General features: G+C 42.0%; 1 protein-coding gene and 1 long non-coding RNA gene across 3 annotated transcripts in view; one reads left to right on the top strand and one right to left on the bottom strand.

The window, feature by feature from the left end:
• Positions 1-24,021, bottom strand: part of LOC129697044 (uncharacterized) — an 86,823-nt gene that overhangs the window by 20,783 nt on the left and 42,019 nt on the right. The gene's annotated exons all lie outside the window — the stretch shown is intronic.
• sh3yl1 (SH3 and SYLF domain containing 1) overlaps positions 1-24,021 on the top strand; it is a 47,172-nt gene that overhangs the window by 22,316 nt on the left and 835 nt on the right. The window contains exons 7-10 of one of the 2 annotated variants that reach the window (XM_055635238.1): positions 966-1,128; positions 8,347-8,416; positions 12,146-12,199; positions 16,905-24,015. In XM_055635238.1, the coding sequence (XP_055491213.1) occupies positions 966-1,128; positions 8,347-8,416; positions 12,146-12,199; positions 16,905-16,912 (295 nt within the window). In that variant the 3' untranslated portion in view covers positions 16,913-24,015. Of the gene's footprint in view, positions 1-965; positions 1,129-8,346; positions 8,417-12,145; positions 12,200-16,904; positions 24,016-24,021 lie in introns of those variants that run through there. The other variant, XM_055635237.1, reaches the window with a different exon arrangement.

Below are 24,021 nucleotides of genomic sequence, written 5' to 3'. Positions count from 1 at the left end.
TGGGTGGCGCCAGCATTGGCTGCCTCGCCAACAGTCTGTCTGTCCTTTCCTTCTTTGTGTTTTAATAGTATGTGTTAAATTTATGTTTTTAATGTTGTTTAGCTTGTTTTATGTGGGGAGTGTGGGGGCGGGGGCGGTTCCGGGAAGCTTTTTCTAATCTCTTACCTCGACAGAGATACATTTTTTTCTGTATAGTATCTTCATCCGCACTGCAGCCTAACATCGAGGAGTTGGCGGCCTTTGCTGGAGATCGACTTTTGAGAGCTCCATCGCAGGGAGCCTACGGGACTTTAACATCATGGAGCCCGCAATCCCTTTGCCAGGGATTGATCTTGGCGCTCCAACCATAGGAGCTTGCGGACTTAACATCACGGAGCTAGCAGTCTCTGGTCAGTTCTCTTCGGGAACTCCAAGCCGCAGGAGCTTCGACCGCCCTGACGCAGGAGTTTTGATCGCCCCGACGCGGGAGCTTCAATCGCCCAGATGCGGGAGCTTTGATCGCCCCGACGGATTGTTTGACTGCCCTGATTGTGAGTGAATAAAGAGGAAGAAGATTCTACTTTTTTAGCCTTACATCACAGTGAGGAATGTGGGGGATCCGCTGTGATGGATCTTTATATTAACTTTTATGTAGTTGTGTGTCTTGTTGCTTTTTCTTTCATATGACTGCATGGTAATTTGCATATCACTGTACCTTAATTGGTACATATGACAACAAAAGACCTTTGAAACCTTTGATCCCCAGCACTCTTTCCAGATGAAACCAAGACTTATGTGCACCTCTTACCAACCATGTCCACTTCATTCAATGCTATTGATATGGCCTCCTCTATAATGTGATGTTTGAAATTTAGATTGCTTTGTTAGTATAAAATAGTTTCATGTTTACTCAGATCAAACAATATATAATGCACTGGAGTTCATAATTTTGAAAATAATAATTCTGTAAAAATGTGTTTAAATAGATTTTACTGCCAGGACATCAGGGCATCTGCAATTCTATATGGAGATGTCGAGCCTCCAACTGAAACCCAAGAGCTATATGAAATATTGGGCAATTTCACTGAGCAGTACCAAAATGAAGAACTTCGTGGAACCACCAAAAGAATAGCAAGAACGCAAACAAAGGTTTGTGATGTTTTATATGCCTATTTCTTTTGTTATATTCAGTCAATTTGAAACTGATCTTTCAGTTACCAGAATCAAAGTAAGAAATCTACTAAGCTTCAAAAGCGAAGTGTATGATTTTTTTTTCTCTGAAACTTGAGGCTTTTTTAGACAGGCACATAGAAATGCGAGGAATATAGGAATATGGATCACATGCATGTGGAGGAGATTAGTTTGACCGATAATAATGCTCGGCATGGACCCCAGGTCAAAGTACGTGTTCCTGTGCTTTACCGTTCTATGTTCTACATCGTTATTTCAATTTTTTCTCTGCAGTTAAATGCAGCAAAGATATGATAGTTCAGATATTCCTACCCAAACTAATTAGATTTTTGTTCTCTCATCAGCTAGTGTGTAAGCCGTCTTGAGTTTCATTATCTGTAACTCGTTTTCACCTCGGCCACTGCTAACAATGGCCTGTTCCCTTTATAATTGTTAGTTTTTTGCACATCTTTAATTCATTTGTTCTATATTTCTCTATATCACCGTCTTTATCTTTCATTTCCCTTTTTTACCTTCTCTCAGTCTGAAGAAGGGTCTCGACTCAAAACGTCAAGTATTCCTTTTCTCCAGAGATGCTATCTGACCCGCTGAGTTACTCCAGCTTTTTGTGTCTATCTTCGGTTTAAACCATCATCTGCAGGTCCTTCCTACAAACTCCCACCTTTATTGGAGAACTTTTAATTATCTTTAATCAGACTTTATCTTGCACTAATTGTTGTACACTTTGACCTTATCTGTACACTGTGCTTGACTGTAATTACCTATAGTATTCTCTTTGCCTGGATAGCGCACAATCAAAAGCTTTTCACTACCTCAGAAAACAAATTTACTGATGTGCAATGTAGATTCCAGAATGAAATTTCCATTCACGCAAGAATTCAGAAATAATAAATTAAATTGTTTCCAAATTGGCTCCGATGCCTAACTGCCTGAGAAATTTTAAAATTTGCTTTTATCTATGCTTTTAATAGTTCAGTTTAACAATAGAAAAATCTGTAATTAGTTCCACAATGAATACTGTGCTTTATTTAGATTTCACAAATAAATGTTACTTTTGTTGTGGATTGAAACATGGAGGTCAATTCTGGTAGCCCTTCACAGAAATCAAATTGTATAAATAGCCAACCCTCCTTTTAATAGTCGCATTGATAGGGAACTCAATGTTGGCCAAGCTCCAAGAAATTTCAATGTTGCAGGTTTCAAGCCCTCTGAACGTGCAGATAGTACTTTCATCCAACGCAGTCAATACAGTACAGGGACAGGCTGACCATTACATTTTTGTGTTTTACTAATCCCATTTACTGGCACTTTTCTGTAATCTACTATGAGTGATTTGGGTTCTCTTCCAGATGTGAGAGTACCTGCCTCTAACATCCTTTCAAGCACTGCCGATCTAAAGGATTGTTACCTGAAATGTCATTTGTGCATTCCCTTAACAGACGTTGCCTGACCAGCTGACTTGTATTTTGCATAGTTAGTAAGTTTGCAGATACACCAACATTGATGAGGAGTGTTGTGAAAGGATACAGTGGGATTTATTTCAGTTATAGAAATGGTCAGAGAAATGGCAGATGGTAATTAATCTCAACAAGTGCGAGACATTACACTTTGTGAGTTCCAATGTAAGGCGAAAGTATACAATTAATGGCAGTACCTTTTATAACATTGATGTAGATAGGGATGTGGGGGTCCAATTCCATAGGTCCCTGAAAGTGGCAACACAACTAGAGTGGTAAAGAAGATGTATGACATGCTTGCCTTCAATGGTCACAGCAAGAGTATATGGATCAGGAACTCATGTTGCATTTGGGAGTGTTGTGTGTAGTTCTGGTGGCTCCATTATATGAAGGATACTGCCTGAATTGTACTTCGGAGTCATGTGAGTGACTACGTGAAGAAGGGCCGTCCGTCTGCGGGTGCGTCATTACGTCTGAACGCAATGCGCACGATGGACTGGCAGAGGCACTACGTCCTCCCAGCCGTCGGGATGGGCAGGTAAGGAAAGTTGAATTACTTACCTGCGTTCTTTCGGGCTTGAAGCTTTTTGTAGTTTCAGAGCAGAGATGTCGAGGAGACAGTCCGCGGGGAAGTTGGCTGCCGAAGACCGCAGCATTCCCAGTAGCGGGCGACGGTGTTGTTCCAGACATTAGCACCGGCAGCAGAATCGGCAGGAGACTTTGTGCAGGAGGAGGGGTTCCGTGGTGGTCCTGCGGGACGTAAAACCACCCGCAAGTCTTACAAACCCGTTGACTCAGATGAGTCCGGGGAAGAGGGATACCCTCCCTCAACGGAGAGCGTCTGAGGACAACTCTCCCACATGGAGCAACTTATGGAGAAGTTGCTCCAACAATGATCTGCTCCAAAGGAGGGAGCTGTATCACCACGGGCCTCTACAGCAGGCCGTGCCGGGAGCCTCACACATGGGGCAGCCCAATGTTTTCCCCATTGGAGGGGGAAGTACATATGGAAGAAACCACTCTGAATCAGAGTATAAAAGCACAGGAGGGGGAAACCTTCCCAGGGACAAACAGAAGTAAGTAAGTAAGTAAGTAAGTAAGTTTACTTATATAGCACTGTTTAAATCAACTCACATGACACCAAAGTGCTTTACATAAAATTAATAATAAGCTTCCATACAAACAAAAGAAAAGAAGTACTTCTGCAATCATCCAGGTTCCACTGGGTGCTTCCCTGGATGGAGATCTAGCTAATTGACAGCCCGGGTATTGTGGAGAACCCGCAGGCAGCGGCACCTGTTTCAGGGCTGCATAAATGTCTCCTGCTCTGAGGAGAGGAGCATCCACGGTCAGTTTCAGTCTGACCCAAAGCAAGAACCTCATTTAGGTCAGCTGGAGAGGCCATGTCAACGCAGGTATCGTCAGGGGCCTGCGGCAGCACCTGTTTTCAGGGCTGCCTACAAATCTCACTCTCAGTGGAGGGGAGTGCGAGTGATCAGTAGGTAACTGATCTCGAATTTAAAGTATGAACATACTGAAGCACATGCATATGACCTCAAGAGCCAGCAGTTGGCATGCCCGCAAGGGAACAGCGCTATCAGGGTGACTTTGGAGAAACCAGCCGCCAAATCCTCTCTTCAGGTAAGACCAGAAGAAGGAAGCAAAAGCTGTCGGACCAATCAAGGTACCAACGACAAGCAAAACTTCATCAGTAGGCGACAACACTCCCCACACCTCCATAGGGGGTAAGCGATTCACTGAAGCCGGTGGTAGCTTGAAAGCTGGGCACGTAAATATGATCAGAGTCGTCTTTCAAGGCAGACTCAGAATTATGGCCAGAATTGTCTTACAAGGCAGGCTCAGTATGATGCGATTTTCAGACCAAGACCCAAGCAGAGGTCAGGAGAAACATGGAATCCACACTCCCTACCAGTCCTACTCCCAATCAAGGAGAGAAAAGGAACCCGCATCAGGGGCCTTTGGGCTGACCACAAGCCCACCGGTAGCCATGGAGGTAGGTGGGTCTGGGTTTACTGAAACAAGGGATTGTGGACCAGTTACGTGTTGGTCATTTTACTCTTGTGTTTTTGTTCAAAATGACAATAACATGAATTTCAGATCTCGTTTTAAAAAACAGATAACAACATGTGATTGTTTTTACTGCACAACATACATAGGTTCCAAGCAGACTTGGAACTCGGACCGGAATTGTCTTCAAGGCAGGCCCAATGTCATGGGCAGGATTGCCTTTCAGGACAGGTGACAGATGGAGAATGTCACTTCATCCAGGTTTAACTTATATGTGCAGTAGAGACTTTCAGAACAGCAATTTTTTGTTACGGTCTAACAACTGTTTTATAGGAGCTTCCTATAAAATGGTCACATGGCATGCCTCGACCTCAAAGATGCATACTATTCGGTGTCTATTCACTAAGAACAGGAGATATTTGAAGTTTACCTGGATGGCATGGCTCTGCCAAATGGGTTGACATCAGCTCCTAGACTATTGACTAAACTATGGAAACCAATTCTGGGTCTACAAAGGTCTCAGAACCACATAGTAATGGCATATTTGGAGGACATTTTCATTTTGGAGTCACCAAGAATTGGCAGAAGCATTAGCCAAAACAAACCCTGTTTTAAAGACTTGGTTACCACATCCATCCAGTTAAATCAAAATTGACATCTACAAGGGTAATTGATTACCTAGAATTTACTATCAAAAACAGTAAATATGTTGGTGACTTTGCCTAGGGGCAAACAACAATATTTAATTAAGCCTGCTATGACCTGATAGTCAAATACTAGCCATCTATCAGGCAAACAGCAAGTGTAATTGGCAAATAGTAGCTGCATTTCCAGTAGTACGTCCCGGGCCTTTGCATTACCAGAATTTACAGTGAGCAAAGGAACAAACACTCAGATTCCATGCAGGCCAAATTGACAAAACTATGGATTGCCAGCAGAGGCCATTGTTGAATAACTATGGTGGATAACGAATGTGAAACAGCTCAAGGGAAATCTTGCTCGAAAGCCATCTTCAGACCAATGCAAGCGGCTAAGGATGGGGAGCCACAAACACAGTCTAGAGCTGTGGGGCAGATTGAATGAGCAGGAGTCTGTAATTCCCCAACACATGGAATCAATTACCCAGAATTGTTGGGGGCACAATATGGACTCAAGGTTTTCTGTAGCAACATGCAACCGGTGCTTGTTCAAATTCAGACTGATAACACCACTGCGGTGGCATATATCAATCACAAGGGTAGTGTAAAATCTGTATTTTACGACAGATGGTCGAACCTCATTTATATTTAACAAAATAACTACACAATTTGGCATACCAGATATTGATCTGTTTGCATCTAGACTAACCATCAGTTACCCAGATATGTGTCCTGCGAGCTGGATCCAGGAGCAAAGGCAGTGGATGCTTTCTCCCTCAATTGGGGAGGAATGTTTATGTATGCTTTCCGCCAACTTGTCTCACAAACCGATGCTTGACCAAAATGAACCAAGACTAAGCCACAGGCATATTGGTAGTGCCAGATTGGCCTACTCAAGCCTGGTTCCCAAACATTTTTGGGAACTATAGTCCAGCCAGTTATGGCTGTACCCAAGAGCAGGGACCTCTTAGTGAACCCAGTTACAGGGAGCAATCATCCACTACATGAACGTATTAACTTGTTGGTCTGCAGATTCTGAGGAGGCCATTTCAAGGCATAGGACTGTCCGAACAAATACAACACAGTTCGGATAACGGATGTCTTGGAGTTCCTATCAACTCTGTACTATAACTATAAACAAAGTTATAGTGCAATCTATAGTGCCAGAGGCGCACTCTCCTCCTATCTGATGCTGGAAGCAGGGCACGGGTCGATAGGAACGCACCCCTTTACAACAAAATTCATGAAGGGAATTTACAATTTAATACCTCCAAGGCCAAGGTACACGGACACATGGGATGTGAGCATGGTACTAACCCTACTTTGACAATGGGGACCGCCTATAACTAACCCTGAAGGTGGTATACTGACAAAGAGTCCAGACACTGCAAAAGCTACGGTTGGACTACATGACCACCAATATGAACAACATAACATTCGTAATCAGGAACCTGATAAAACAGAGCAGGCCAGGAATGCCAGGGATGAAGATCCAGTTCTTGGCATATCCAGAGGACTAACAGTTGTGCGTGTGGTAACATACTAACACCACCATCTGAGAGTTACGGAGAACCTCAGAGGCTCAGAACAATCGGTCCTCATCAGCCATAAAAAACCACACCAGAAGGTGTCAACTCTAACCATCTCCAGATGGTCAAAGCAGGTACTGGCGGTAGCAGGAGTGAACATTTATATGGTTAAATCTCACTCCACCAGGGCTGCATCTACGTCGGCAGTAAGAGCTATGGACGTGCCCCTTGACGACATCCTAGTGGCTGCAGGATGGACGAATGAAATAACGGTCCACCGGTTTTATAACAAACCCATAACCGGACTGGGGATGTTTGCACGTACCCTTTTAAGTTCTGTCCCCTAGTTTCCCCCCAAGATTGGGAGGGGTAACTATTTTAAAAACACTTTCTTTCATTTAAAGCATCAATGTCTTTACTTAACTATGTAATGTCTGAATGCTTTAATGATTACACACATCCATGGTCAATCCATTCAGTGTGTGACGCCTGGATTCGTAACCTGCGTAAAATCACAGAGCTTTGAAATCTTCACGCAGTCACTCACGTGACTCCGAAGTAAAATAGTAAGATTAAACGAGAACTTACCAGTTTGAAGTTTGATCTTGATTTTATGAGGAGTTACGATGAGCGATTACGTGCCCGTCGCTCCCACCCTCATACTATCAACGTCATATGGAAGTTCTGCTTTGAAGATTGACGCGCACGCAGACGGACGGCCCTTCTTCACGTAATCGCTCATCGTAACTCCTCATAAAATTAAGATCAAACTTCAAACTGGTAAGTTCTCGTTTAATCTTACTATTAAATTGTATAAACTCTAAGGAGAGGTTGGACAAATTTGGATTGTTTTCTCTGGAATCTATTTCCCACCACTGAAATAGATTGTGGGAACACCTAATAGAAGCATATTAAATTATGAGAAGCATGGATAGGGTAGATAGAAGCTTTTTCCTGGGGAGAGACACTTCTTCAGACCAGCATCTGCAGTTCTTTCCTACACATAAAAGAATCTTGAGTTTGTATTGGTGCAATCTCTTTGAACATTCCGACCACATCTATTGCATATCAGACCCATTTTGTGTAACCCCTTCAAATGTTCTGATTTTGCTCATTAATTGTAGAACAGGGATAATTGGCAGAAGAATGGTGATGACAGGCTTAAGCAAAGCTTTTGGTTCAATGACAATGTTGAGTTATTGTTGATTATTGTTGAGCTAATGCTGAAACATCAAAGCTGAAATTTATAAGCTGAAACTTACATAAAATTTGTTATAGCCATGGAGGGGATGTATGTCATTATCCTTAACTTGAGTATGAGGCCATTTGCCAATTATATTGAATTATCTGCATTTTTTAAAATAATCCACAGGAAATCTGTGCAAAACCATTGAGAATAATGAGGACAATGTATAATTAATTGTTACTTGACCACAGAATGTCTGGACCTAATGTTTTAAAGAAAAAGGGATGGATGTATTCCTTCATTCTGCATGATCATATCTTTTCCTCTTAATTATATAGATCAAAGAATCAAAAAGAAATTCACCAAAACCACAGCGTATGCGGGCATCTGCGACTGAAAGTGGGCGAGGTATCTGTATGAATATTATTATGATGCACTACTTTTCTACTTGCCTTTCTTATTTGTGATTCTAATCCTGTGCTGTGAACTACGGTCTTAATTCGAAATCAAAAATGGCACGTGTTTTTCATTGTGTGAAAATTCCTTTGTCACGTGAAATCCCGACACGCTTATTTCTCTATCTTTGAGGCCCTATTGTGGGGCAATGGTAGCACTGAATGACTATATTTGCCTCCACAGCAGTCATGGCCCATTTAAAGTGAGCAAAAGACAAAGTGCTGGACGAACACCTTTCTTCAGATGAAAGAATGACCCTTTGACATCTGTCTGAAGAAGGGTCCTAGAAACATAGAAAATAGGTGCAGGAGGAGGCCATTCGGCCCTTCGAGCACAGGTCAGAAAGAAGGGACCAAAAAGGAAGAAAGATTCTAAGGGGAGTAGGAGGCAACCGTGGCTGACAAGAGAAGTTAGGGATAGAATAAAATTAAAAGAAAAGATGTATAACAGCAAAAAGTAGCCGGAAGCCAGAGGATTGGGAAACTTTCATAGGACAACAGAAGGAAACAAAACGGGCAATACAGGCTGAAAAGATGAAGTACGAAGGTCATTCGGCCCTTCCAGCACCGCCATTCATTGTGATCATGGCTGATCGTCCCCTATCAATAACCCGTGCCTGCCTTCTCCCCATATCCCTTGACTCCACTAGAGCTCTATCCAACTCTCTTAAATCCATCCAGTGACTTGGCCTCCACTGACCTCTGTGGCAGGGAATTCCATAAATTCAAACTCTATGGGTGAAAAAGTTTTTCTCGCCTCAGTCTTAAATGACCACCCCTTTATTCTAAGACTGTGGCCCCTGGTTCTGGACTCGCCCAACATTGGGACCATTTTCCTACATCTAGCTTGTCCAGTCCTTTTACAATTTATAATTTTATATAATTCTAGAAAATGTCTCCTCATCCTTCTAAACTCCAGTGAATACAAGCCTAGTCTTTTCAATCTTTCCTCATATGACAGCCCTGCCATCCCAGGGATCAATCTCGTGAACCTATGCTGCACTGCCTCAATCACAAGGATGTCTTTCCTCAAATTAGGAGACCAAAACTGTACACAATACTCCAGATGTGGTCTCACCAGAGCCCTGTACAATTGCAGAAGAACCTCTTTACTCCTATACTGAAATCCCCTTGTTATGAAGGCCAACATTCCATTAGCTTTCTTCACTGCCTGCTGTACCTGTAAGCCAACTTTCAGTGACCGGTGTACAAGGACGCCCAGGTCTCGCTGCACCTCGCTGCACCTCGCTGCACCTCCCCCTTACCTAACCTAACCCCATTGAGATAATAATCTGCCCCCTTGTTTTTGACACCAAAGTGGTTAACCTCACATTTATCTATAATATATATGATCAGCCATGATCATATTGAATGGCGGTGCAGGCTCGAAGGGCCGAATGGCCTACTCCTGCACCTATTTTCTATGTATCTATGTATACGGCATCTGCCATGCATCTGCCCACTCACTCAACCTGTCCAGGTCACCCTGCAACCTCCTAACATCCTCTTCACAGCTCACTCTGCCACCCAGCTTTGTGTCATCCGCAAACTTGCTAGTGTTGCTCCTAATTCCCTCTTCCAAGTCATTAATATATATGGTAAACAGTTACGGCCCCAACACTGAACCTTGCGGGGCGGTCTGCCAACCAATGTTAGTCACTAGTCCCAATACCATGTGATCTAATTTTAGTCACCAGTTATGCAGGAAGGCTTTCTGAAAGGCTAGATACACTACATCCACTGGCACCCCTTCATCCATTTTACTTGTCACATCCTCAAAAAATTCCAAAAGATTAGTCAAGCATGATTTCCCTTTCATAAATCCATGTTGAATTGGACTAATCCTTTTACTGCTATCTAAATGCCCCATTATTACATCTTTAATAATTGACTCCAGCATCTTTCCCACCACTGAAATCAGGCTAACTGGTCTGTAATTCCCCGTTTTTTCTCTCGCTCCTTTCTTGAAAATTGGGATAACATTAGCTATCCTCCAATCCACAGGAACTGATCCTGAATCTATTGAACATTGGAAAATGATCTCCAATGCGTCCACTATTTCTAGAACCACCTCCCTGAGGACCCTGGGATGCAGACCATCAGGTCCAGGGGATTTATCATCCTTCAGTCCCATTAGCCTACCCAATACTATTTCTCACCTAATGAAAATTTCTTTCAGTTCCTCTACCCCCTTAGATCCTCTGTCCTCCAGTACACCTGGGAGATTGTTTGTGTCTTCCTTAGTGAAGACAGATCCGCAGTACCTATTCAACTCTTCTACCATTTCCTTGTTTCCCATAATAATTCCACCCGTTTCTGCCTTCAAGGAACCCACATTTGACTTTGCTACTCTTTTTCCCTTAACATATCCAAAGAAGCTTTTACTGTCCTTCTTTATATTCCTGGCCAGCTTCCCTTCGTACTTCATCTTTTCAGCCCGTATTGCCCGTTTTGTTTCCCTCTGTTGTTCTATGAAAGTTTCCCAATCCTCTGGCTTCCGGCTACCCTTTGCTGTTATACATCTTTTCTTTTAATTTTATTCTATCCCTAACTTCTCTTGTCAGCCACGGTTACCTCCTACTCCCCTTAGAATCTTTCTTCCTTTTTGGTCCTTTCTTCCTGACCTGAAATATTGTCTGTCTATTTCCCTCCATGATGCTGCCTCATCTACTGAGTTCCTAGAGTACTTTGTTTTTTTGCTCTGTCTTTTAAAGTGATTTTATACTGGAGCGCTTCTGCTCATTTAAGGTTATGTGGTTCTAAAATCAATGCACAAATTACAGTGATAACTAGAATTAGTTGGAGCAATGTTTTGAGCACGAGTTAATTAAATTTCTGAAATGAGTTTAAATCCGGCCTGAACTCAGTGGATTCGTTTTCTGCTTTTAGATCCTTGGAAAATTCACATTCTCAACTAGTCTACAGAATGATTATTTTTGGCAAATGGAACATTGTCACAAGTGAAGAAAAGAGCTTCTGAGATTAGAGGCAAATTATGTAGCACAGGAGATCTTGCTCTAATATAGTTCTCAAGCTAGAAAAAGGTGGATATTATCAAAACACATCGATGATGATGGTTGAAATGAAGATGGAATGGCAAATTAGAAGGCTTTGAGAACTGCCAGTGGTCACACATATACAGCCAGGGCTTACACATGCTTTTAGGCTCCACTTAAATTTCAATTGGCAATAATTACACGAGAAATATATTGCATTTAAATATTTCATTCACATGCTATGGTGACTCCACAAGTTAAATTTATTTTGTGTCTTGTTCATATCTTTAGTGCACGCTTATTGGCGTGTTTCACATAGTGTTCAAAGTGAAAATTATACTTGAATAAAATTTATCATGACAAAAATATCACTATGAAGGAAATGTTTCTATGCGTGACTGATATATTTGGGAATCATTTACTATTTATTTCTCATTCCTGCAATGAATGTGATCTTTTTCCATGCCTATTTTAATTAACCTAACATTATTTACGCCTTACATAGAAGGAAGAAACAAAACATAATAAAAATAATGAATTAATGTGGAAAGGAGAAATATAGTGTTTAAATCTCTACTAATACCAGGCTAACAAAATATGCAGTGTTATGATATTGCAATGTCATGCTTGGCTGATCTGTGACAAAATAGATTCAGAGTGACAATATTTTCTTTCTTGATTCAAAGTGGAGCAGATTTCCAACACCAGGCTTTATCCAGAACTACCAAACTCCCAGTCTGGTAAGTTAAATGTTACAGAAAGTCAGCTTTAATTACCAATTAATGCACAGTAGAACAAAATCAGGTTGTCGTTTGAAACAAGTAAGATAACAGTAACTTGTATTTATGGTGCACCATGGAAAGTCTCAATGCACTATCAATAACATTTTCACATTTTCATTTTCTCCTTAAAAATTGATTTGTCCAAAATTTTAAATCTTATTTCAGTTGAATGTTTGATGTTTTGAATAAATGTACAGGTTCACCATCGATTTTCTGGCAAATAGGGATCAGGCACCTCCTTTAATTCGGACAAATTTGCGAGAGTGCACTTGAAATCCCCCTCCCCACCTCCCCTCCCTCTTTCCCCCAGAAGTGTCCTCGAAAATGTGGCACCTAGGCCGGAGAGGCAGTTGATCTCGACCTCATTGGAACTTCCGCGCCGATCGGCAGGTTGAATCTGCCCCCTACGGCCGGGGCTCTCTGGCTACTGTCATCCACAGAATCTGTTCCCATAGCTGACTTCCGCAATCGACTTTGCGGGCCAATATCTCGGCTGCCTAGGCTGACCGTCCACGTACAATAGGACTCCTCACGTAGGTCACAATCTCTGTTGGACCGGCAAAACTGGATAATCCAGAAAGGCTCTGGAACCAAGGATGCCAGGAAATCAGTGGTGGATCTGTACTTGGAATCATAAAAAACAGTGATCAATGGCCTCAAGAATGGATTTAATTGTAGATAGTCCCCGAATAATAAGTGGGTCCCATTTTTACAGACATCTTTAAGGCAATTTTGTTGATAGGTTGGAAAATAGACACAAATCACTCAATATGGTAACCACGCCTCCACAATATTGTAAATGTCATCAAAAGGATGTAAGACCGATAAGACAGAACAATTACTTAAAGTGGAGAGAGAGATAAGAAACTAGTTCCACCATCTGTAGCATCAGATCTTTGAATGCAATGTTATGAAAGCTTGTTTGTACGTACAAGTGTCTATGAGATACATTTTTCAGATGAGATACTAAATCTGGATCCCATCTGATCTCGTAGATGGATCTAAAAGATTTAGCTAAGAAAATAAGACAAAGAAGAAGGAGTAAGCCATTCTTATTGCATCGTGGTCGTTCAATATGATCCTGTCTCATCAAATTAATATCATTGCTGTAATTATGCTCCTAAAGCTTACCCCGTTAATCTAGTTCAGTAAAACACAGAGTCAAGCACTGGATCGACTAAACTCTTTATTCTCATTCACAAACGAACTTCCTATACGATACCTAACCAACACTGCTGGTCCGATCCTTGTCTCTACTCATCCAAGCCCTTCAGCCTTGTGCAAATAGATACCTCCCAAGGGCACCTCCAGAAGATCGACCTCGATCCATGTGGTGTCCCCTCTTTTATACTGTATCGGACCCGTGGCGCGAAATATGGGGCGGGGCGGGGGGGGGGGGGGGGGCAACCCCTACAAGCCAATCACAAATAAAGATCATATAATACATTTATTGACAGCTCCCTAACCCAATCACAAAATACCCCATTACATTGTTTCCACAGAAGGTTCTAGTTGGAAGACAGTTCACCAAAGTAAAGAAACATTTCCCCAGGTAACATAAACAATTTGAGTAAGACTCCATACTTTGACCAATGACAAGATAACAGTGCAAAGACTCTGTAACATAATTAACAATACTTATACAACACCCAATCCTGATCATGCGTTGCAACCAAGCTCAGCTCTTTCTTCAAAACCCTCATGCATATTAACAATTGAGGGGACATCTGGACTTCATCCCAGGGTCCAGACACTCTGGAGCCATGTGCCTCATGGCTTTGCAGCTTTTTACAGACAGATGACAAGCAGGCTTTGCAAATGCTGAGATCCTCCATTTTGTGACATACTTATTTGGCCAATATTATCATTGCCAAATACTAATCAAAAAGGACAATACAGTGGTGCAATTAAAAGTGATGTTGCCCCAAAGGTCCAATAACCCAGATTCTTCCTGACCTCCAGTGGTGTTTTTGTGGTGTTTGCATTTTCCATTTGTGGTTTTCTCTGGGATCTCTCATTTTCTTCCATATCAATAGTTATCAAAACGAATCAAAGGCTGGCAGCCACAAGTCAGAAACACACCCGGCCACACAGCCAGCTGGACACAGAGTTTTATATTATAATAGATAGACTAGACCAAGTGCAGACCCATTAGGTCTGCTCCCTCAACGTGTGTTTGCGGGGGAGGGGGGGGGCTCGGGGGGGGGGGGGCGCTATGCGGTGCCACACACACTAACTACTACCCCCCCCCCCGCACACATGCTAACTACCCCCCCTTGATATACTAATATTATTAATTTGCTCCTTTTACTGCCCTATCCACTGGCGCATAGCCCCCAACTCGCAGGCGCTTCTAGAGAGGGGGGGGGGGTAGAGAGTGAGGGCAGCGAGAGAATGGGGAGAGACAGAGAGAAAGGGGCAGAGACAAGGGCAACAAAGAGAGGGAGAGGGGTGGGGGGGGGGATGGAGAGGGAGGGTGGGTGAGGGGGGGGGGGGGGGGGGGAGGGGAGGGGGAGGGGGGGGGGAGAGAGAGAGAGATGGGGAGAGAGAGAGAGAGAGGGAGAGAGAGAGAGAGGGGGGGGGAGACAGAGCTAAATGCAACCGTGCATCACGCGTTCAGAATGTTCTGGAAATGAAGTGTCCGCGTCTCATGCACAAAAGCTGTCGGCAGCCCTATGGAATTAGGGGAGAAGCCTGCCGCGTCACACACACACACACTAACCCGTCCACCCCCACACACACAGCGGGTCCAATCTAAGCTGTCAATGAAGACAGCAAATTTTTTTTTTTTAAACTATTTTTGAAATTAAAAGTTAATGTTAAGAATTAGTGATGTTAAGTGAGAAATAATTCAATTCAATTCAATGAAAAACAATGGAATCAAGAACCTGGCAGGCCGGGGGGGGGGGGGGGGGGGGGGGGGGGGGGGGGGGCAGGAGGCAGTTGGGGCAGGTGCAAAGACATTGTGAGGTCAGCAGCTGGGCAACCTTAAGTGGAGGTAAGCCGGGCGGCAGCAGCCGTTATGGTTGTGCGGGGCACGCGATGAGAAGGTGGCTAGCGGGAGGTGAAAAAATGACTGTGGGGGGGGAGGGTATCTAGGAAAATAACCACTGCATAACCTTCAGGACTGGGGAGCTGAGGGTGAGCTATATCTCTGTGAATCAGCACACAGTATTCCCTCATGTAATTTGGTAATGCAGTCTTGCCCTTAAGTCTTCAATCTCAATTTCTAAGGATTGTATATTGTCCAATTGGATGCTTGGGAGTTGGAAGTAGAAGTCAAAGTCTCTTGCGCTGCAATCATACTTGCAGGCCACTCTAACTGTTGCAAAGTATTTATGAATGGTCTTACCCACTACCTATGGCTCCTCACACACATTCACACCCTAGCTCTTGAGTGGACCTACTCTTGCTATATTTAAGAGGGAGTTAGATGTGGCCCTTGTGGCTAAAGGGATCAGGGGGTATGGAGAGAAGGCAGGTACAGGATACTGAGTTGGATGATCAGCCATGATCATATTGAATGGCGGTGCAGGCTCGAAGGGCCGAATGGCCTACTCCTGCACCTATTTTCTATGTTTCTATGTTTCCCTTCCCTCTTGTTTTAATCCTACTTGCCAAGGATATTTCACGGCCCCTTTTAGCCCTTCTAATTTCTTTCCTGTTTCCTTTATATTCCTCAAGGACTAGCTGATTTCAGCTTCCTAAATCATGCATATGCTTCCTTGTCCTTTTTGATTAAACTTGTCATGCAAGGTGCCTGAACTTTGTCATCCTTATCTTCTCACATGCACATATGGGTTCTGAACTCGTAGTCGATTGTTTTTTTAAATGTCCCCACATGGCAGATGAGGATTTACACTTAAATAGCTACCCAATCTAGTTTCAGCAACTCTTGTCTAATACTATTATAATCAGCCTATTCTTCGTTTATTAACAAAAGTTGCCAAAGTTTTTCAGCTTTATTATGGTTGGAGGCTTCTCTGTTATGATCCAGAAGTCCTCTGCATGATATTAAGCTAACTCCCAAATGCAAATTTCTGCCTATGATCCAAATTAGACAAATTCATACTTTGCAGTCATGGTAAATGTGGATAGCCCACTGTGAGTTCTAAACCATTATTAATAACTTTAAATCTGCCATGAATTGACTTTCATCATACTTTATTCAAAAGTTTGAATGAGATTGAATTGTTGAAATGGAACTGCTTAACTAAATTACTATATTAATACTTTAAGGAAGTTCACAGGATCATAACATCCATATCTGATCTGTTTTGACGCTGGAAATCTGAAAAAAAGGAGTCTATCTCTGACTATAGTAGGATTGATGGCAAGCATAGTCTTGATGGGCTGAAGGGCCTGTTTTCACGCTGTATCTCTAAACTAAACTAAATCTCTTTTACAAAGTTCTGACTTACTGAAGATTTCCAGTATTTGCTGGTTTTATTGTTAATTTGGTTAGTTTTTGACATTACGTGAATGTCTGATGAAAGAACATTGCCCTGAAACATTAATATAGTGTCTGTACCACAGATGGTCTTAATTTTCTGTTTAGTTTAGATTTCCAACATTGTATTATTTTGCTATAGCAATGGATGTCATTGTTTTCGGTATGTTTTGTTCTGTTAATTAGTTTATCATTTCTGTATGTCACTTGCAGCCAAATAATCCCACATTGTGAGATTGTCAAATACAGTGGAAATCCAGTACCTTAAATATTGTATTCCAATTAGGATGATTGTAAAATCATTCTTTAATAGTGGGCGGAAAGAAAAGAGTTGGAGAGCATGGCTAGCGAAGACCTTCTTTGTAAGTGTTCAAAATGAAACAGTAAACTTGTATTTACCAAAAATAAGCTTTTCCTTCACCCCCACTTCATGTTCTTAGTACAACACTACTAAATGGTGCAGTAGAGGTTCATTACGTTGATTTTTGGGGCAAGGAGATTGTCCTAAGAGAGAAGAATTGAGAAGAATGGGACATTAGTGCATGTATAGGTGGGGTGGGGGAAAGAAGGTGCAGTCATGTATAGGACAACTAAGTTAGCCCAACAGGCGGATTTCCACAATATTTTTTCGAATGTTGTAAAGCTGTAAGAGATTGTAACTTTTGATATTTTTTGAGATGCCAATTCTTAAGAGCTTCAATATATTTATCAGTGAAGTATTGTACAGCTACTCCCACTCATTACTCACCGCCACTTTCTCAATGCTGATTACTTAGTTTAACTCTGTTTGGGAAGAATACATTGTTCAGGTTGTACTTCTCTCTTGGCAATGGCAAAATCAACCTCAGAATATCAACCTCTGTATTGTTGTCTTTAATCTGTAAGAATTATTGTCCCTACCAGGCTCCCTCATGGCCACAAGATTGTTTGGTCCCTATTTCACCATCACTTCATACTCTTCTGCGATCTTTACTGCATCTTCCCATGCAATGCATATTACATGATAATAGCCCATCAGGGAAATTGTCTCAAATGATACCAGGCACTATATCACTGTCTATGCATTGCATATACTTGAATGGATACGAGAAAAGCTGACTTGAGGGTTGTTAATCTGTTTAAGATATGGTCCCAGCTTTGCTGGTATCAGCAAGTTGCCCAAACTCATTGGTCTCCTACCCTCACATCCTTACGTAGAGCCAGTGTCTGGACACAGCTTATCATTGGAAATGTAGCTTCCAGCTAATCAGTGATGTCCCTATATGCATATACTTCCATCCGCTACCATATTTTCCCTTTGAAATCAATTAGCTTACTAGAATTCTAATACTAGACTCTTAATGTAGGAAATTCTGTGGTAGTTATCTCAAAAAGCAGTCCCTTGTTTGGGCCTCTCCACTTTGTGAACAAATACTATGGTAATGACAGGCATATTGAAACACTGTTAGCCCTTTAGTTCCTCTGAGCCTATTCCTTCATTCAGCTAAATCCTGTGTGAGCTGTATCTTATTTATTGAGAGGAAGGGGGCTAAAAGAGAGAGAGCTAAGGAGTAGAGGAACAAGAGGGGCTGCCGAGAACAAAGGCAACCTGTGGGGGGTGGAAACAACGATGCCGAGAACGAAGAGGGACCAACTTGACTCTAATGAGTACTTTTGTAACTTTGTCGGTGCCAGAAATGTGGCGATTATTTGTGTATGTGTATTGTATGCAAAAAAAAGTATCGTTGAATCATTGAAGGGAGGTGGAGCAGATGAGGGAGGCAGTTAGGGTAAAGGGTATGAGGAAGGAAAAAAAAATAGCAAGAGGAGATGGGGGATTGTGACGATCAGATCCAAGAGAAAGGATGTGGGCCAGATCAAGAATCTGCAGTCATGTGGTGTGCTTAGAGATTGTGTCGCCACCGAAGTATGTGTTTTAAGTTGTAGTTTGAGTTTTGGACCTCCTCACCATTAGAAAAAGACCATATAAAAGTTGGTGTAGAATGGCCACTCCATATTAAAATAATTCATGCTCATGTTTTGTGCTCCTCAAATCTAGAATGGAAGCAAGTTAACCCTGACCCCCGAGACCACTTCAAAAGATTCATACCATAAATGATTAGGTTCACCTCGATTAAGCACCCGTGCAGAAGTTGTTGATTTCATTAACTTTACCACTAAGTTCCATCCGGCCCTCAATTTCACCTGGACCATCTCTGACACCTCTCAGCCCTTCCTTGATCTTTCTGTCTCCATCACAGGGGACAGACTATTGACTGAATATCAAAATTTGAAAAGCTATAAAAAGGCAGTAAATATGGATCACATGCAGGCAGAGGAGATTAGTTTAACTTGGCATCATGTTTGGCGCAGACATTAGAGACTGAAGGGCCTCTTCCTGTGCCGTACTGTTATATGTTCTATGTAAGTGTTTCATATATTGAGTCCCAACAGTAAATCATCTTCTGCCACACAATCAAAAAATTACTTACGTTTTAATTTACCAGCTTCTGAGATTCTGACTGTTTCCAATAAAATCAACACTTTTCATTGCGGTCTTTTGGTTCTCTTTGCATTCCTGTGAATTTATGGAACATAACTTTCTAGCCCAACACTAAAAGTTAACCCAGTCAGTTTATTAAAACTTGGAAACAAAAAGAAAATTTAGTTTTGAAAAGCAAGTAAGACTGTGGATGCTGAAAACCTGAAATAAAGAAACAGAAAATGTTGCAGATACTGAGCAAATCAGGAAGGTTCTAGGGAGAAGAAATAAAGTTAACATTTCAGGTCAATGATACATCACCACAGCAAAATCTAATGAGCAGAAAAATAAAATTTCCAAGTAGACAGGAATGAGGCGAGAATTCAAAGAGATTATTATTTATAGAATATAGAACATTGAAAAGTACAGTGTCGTTTAGATGTGAGGTACAGCATGGAAACCGGCCCTTCGATCCACCGAGTCCACACCGACCATCGGTCATCCATTTCACTCTAGTTCAACAAAATGTTTGACAAAACGGTCACCAAATCACTCCAGCATTTTTTATTCTTCATGTGTACACCCCTTGCGCCATTCAATGAGATAATCGCTGATGTTCTAGCTCAGCATCATAACAAACGCCACCGGTCCATTCCCTCAACAGATGTATTCTGTGCCTGCAGAATGTGGTAATCATTGCCCGATCCATCATGGGTACGGACCTCACTATTGAAGTGATATACAAGAGGCACTGCATCAGAAAAGCAGCTAATATCATCAAAGACCCATACTACAAGAATGAGGGGAAATGTAGAGGTTTAGGCTTGGATGACACTGATGTGGAGGCTGAGGATAAAATAGGATAAGGTCAATGTTCACAAGTTCCTCTGGTGGTAGTGCAGTGAAAATGGCAGTTAGGGCATTGGTAAACTCAACCCCAGCAATGTTGGTGTCATCTACAGACCTACTAACCAGCCTGTCTACGATTACATCCAAGTCATTTATAAATGTCACAAACACCAGGGATAATAGCACTGATCCCTGCAGAACTCTACTAGTCGCACACCTCCAACATGAATATTGGTCTTCGAGTACAACACTCTGTCTTCTATCAGGAAGCCTATTCCGAATCCATCTGACCAAGTCACTATTAATCCCGTGCATCTTAATCTTCTGGATCAGCCTACCATGGGGGACTTTATCAGGTGCCTAACTAAAATCCATGCAGCCAACATCCACCACCCTCTCTCCCAGATGCGATAAATGTTTGTTTCAAAATGCTAATATAACACATTCATTTGTAGGATGTACAAAGTTAAATAAATTTTGGAGCGATATATTTGATATATTTACAAAGCTTTTCAAGTCCACAATAGAACCTAAAACGGAATGGATTATATTTGGAATAATAGTAGAAGATATCAATTTAAATAAAGACCAAAATGTTTTTTTTAATTATGGGTTAATAATTGGAAAGAAATTGATACTTAAATTTTGGAAAAATACAACCATACCAACTGTTAAAATGTGGATTAGGAATATGATGGACATAGCACGCCTTGAAGAAATGAGACTCCGACATAGATAAATATGACCAATTCTTAAGGAGTTGGTCTCCTTTCATCGACTTTTTGGAATCATGTGATGCAGCGGTACAGTAAAGATTGCTGATTTCAGTTCATGCCGTGGATAGATCTACATTTCCGAATAAAGATTTGAAAATTTCTCTTTTAAGGGGCCTTCTCTCCTATTTCTACTTTCCACTTTTTCTTTTTTTTATGTACACACTTCACGTTTTTCTATTCTCTACCATCTATTTTCCCTCTTTTTCCCCTTTCTATTGTTTTCTTTTTCTTGTCTTGCTTACTTCCTTCTCAAAACATAAAACTAGAGGTTGTACATAGAATGGATTACGGTATGACATAGTTGGCACCTAAAATTAGGTTCCACTGTACTGTTTTGTACTGTATTAACTTCTAATAAAATAAACAAAAATAAAAACATCCACCACCCTACCCTCATCCATCACCTTTGTCACCTCCGCAAAAAACTTGAGCAAGTTCGAAACGTAGAAAATAGGTGCAGGAGTAGGCCATTCAATCATGGCTGATCATCCAAAATCAGTACCCCGTTTCTGCATTTTCCCCATATCCCTTGATTTTGTTAGCCCTAAGAGCTAAATCTAACTCTCTTGAGATAAGGAGTAAGCCATTTCGAACGGATGAAACACTTTTTCTCACAGAGAGTGGTGAGTCTGTAGAAATCTCTGCCTCAGAGGGCGGTGGAGGCAGGTTCTATGGATGCTTTCCAGAGAGAGCTAGATAGGGCTCTTAACAATAGTGGAGTCAGGGGATACGGGGTGAAGGCAGGAACAGGGTACTGATTGTGGATGATCAGCCATGATCACATTGAATGGCGGTGCTGGCTCGAAGGGCCGAATGGCCTACTCCTGCACCCATTGTCTATTGTCTAAGACACATCCTGCCATGTACAAACTAATGGTTTCCTCAATGGGTCATGTAACTCATGTTTTCCTCTCAGTTCTCAATTACTAATTTTTCTAAAGTTCAGTTTTACTTCGGTAAATCAAATAATAGCTTCATGCCAAAAGTGCACTCCAACTTAACAATGGACTTTGGTTACTTGTGCCCAAGGTTATACTCATACTTATACTAATACTTACTTTATTAGCCAAGTATGTTTTCCAACATACAAGGAATTTGATTTTCCATAGTCATAATAATAAAAAGCAACAGAACACACAAAATACATTTTAACATAAACATCCACCACAGTGACCTCCACATTCCTCACTGTGATGGAAGGCGAAAAAAAGTTCAATCTCTTCCCTTCTTTGTCCTTCAGCGTTCGGGGGCCTCTAACCTTCCATTGACAGGACGATCTTACTCCCGTAGCCAGCGGCGGGCCTCCTCGTCGGGGCGATCAAGCTCCTGCATCAGCTCCCCCGCGCCGGGCGATCTACCTCGGGTCGGGGCTAGTCAACATCGTGCGGCTTCCGGAGCTTCACAACTCTGTGTCTCCCGAGACTGTGAGTCCTTGATGTTAAAGTCAGCAGGCCGGCGTCGATCCCAGGCAAGGAATCGGCTTCGAAGGTAGGTCCTCGCCCCGCAGTGGGGCTCAAAGTCAGTCCCGAGCAAGGCCTCCAGCTCCACGAGGTTAGGCCGCAGAGCAACCGGAGATACGACCCGGAAAAAAATCGCATCTCCGGCAAGGTAAGAGATGGAAAAATAGTTTCCCCCGCCCACCCCCCACATAAAACAAACCAGAGAACATGAAAACAAACTTTTAAAACACTAAAAATAACAAAAAAAGACGAAAAGGACAGTCAAATTGTCGGCGAGGCTGCCGGCGTAGCGCGGTGGTTACTTTACTTATAAAGTAAAATAAAGTTTAGCAAAATGAGCACTACTAAGCAAATTATTAAATGCTGTTTCAAACATGATCTGTTGCTTGTTGATCAATTCTTCAAGTGCCAGCTGAGGCGAGATTTAGACTGCAGACAGGATGACAGCAGAGAGCTGCCCCAGAAGTTCGAATGGTTGGCACTTAACTGCCAGGTGCTCCAGTTTGGGAAAACAGGAATGAGACAAGACCGCCACATCCGAGCATCGTGACATATTTATCTTAAAATAGAAGCTGACATCTCTTCCTTTTTCTGGCTTCACTATCTGTATCTCTGATGCAGCAGTCTTATTTTTAGGTCTGCCATGTTGCTCTTCAGCAATTGTAACTAACTGAAACTGATGTTGTAATGGTGTAAACTTCCTGGGCCAAAGGGCCTGTTTTCGTGCTGTATTCTATGTTGTGTGATAATAGGGGTCAGCTGGAGGAGGCAAAATTAACAACCACGTGGCAAGTTTTGCCTGAACATTGTTACAGAAATTCCAGCTTGTCTTTTCCACTCATGTTGGGTTGGACCATTATTTATGAAAGGGAGGTTGTTTTTTTTAAAGTGTTTAGTTGTTCATCATCATTCATGACTATTTGTAGCAGGCTACAGATTCTAGTGGGATTGCTTAACTAGAATACAGTTCTGCTAATGTAATATAGGGATATAGGCTAAATACAGCCAGTGAGCATCCAGCTTTGGTGAGCTGAAGGGCCTATTTTCGTGCTGTATGACTCTATCACTAAAAAGGTGGTATCTTAAGCAGACTTTGTAATCAGATAGAATATTTCTCATAATTAGAAAGAGAGCATGTCGGCCTTCTTAAGTGAAGTTAGAAATTGAAAAAAGCTGACATTTTTCAAATTGATCAATCTGAAGAAGGGTCTTGACCCGAAACGTCACCTATTCCTTCGCTCCATAGATGCTGCCTCACCCGCTGAGTTTCTCCAGCATTTTTGTCTACCTTTGAAATTTGACAAAGAGTGGTTTTCCTGGAAAAGGGAGTGAATTTATAAACTGAGACTATCTTCAGCCACAAAATACTGGAGTAACTCAACGGGATAGGCAACATCTCTGGATAGAAGGGATGTGTGACATTTTGGGTCAAGACCCTTCTGAGGATTCTGAAGAAGGGTCGCGACCCGAAACGTCACCCATTCCTTCTATCCAGAGATGCTGCCTGTTTCCGCTGAGTTACTTAGGATTTTGTGTCTATCTTCAGTGTAAACCAGCATCTGCAGTTACTTCCTTCACAATATTCAGCCAAGTTCTTTCTCAACCCACAATCGTTGGTGTATCAACTCCACCCACTGCTAACTACATCCTTGCAAATCAGGTGGTTTGTAAAATTGCTCTGCATCAATTATTGTGCTCAATCATACCATGGCAATGTATTTACTGTTGATTTTATAAGATTGTTCAGCTCAAGTGCGTGTATTTACATTTGTTCTGCCCCGTAG

The sequence above is a fragment of the Leucoraja erinacea genome, chromosome 5 (assembly GCF_028641065.1).
Source record: "Leucoraja erinacea ecotype New England chromosome 5, Leri_hhj_1, whole genome shotgun sequence".
Lineage (NCBI taxonomy): Eukaryota > Metazoa > Chordata > Chondrichthyes > Rajiformes > Rajidae > Leucoraja > Leucoraja erinaceus.
The sequence above is the reverse complement of the archived record's forward strand: the minus strand, read 5'-3'. Positions and strand labels throughout refer to the sequence as shown.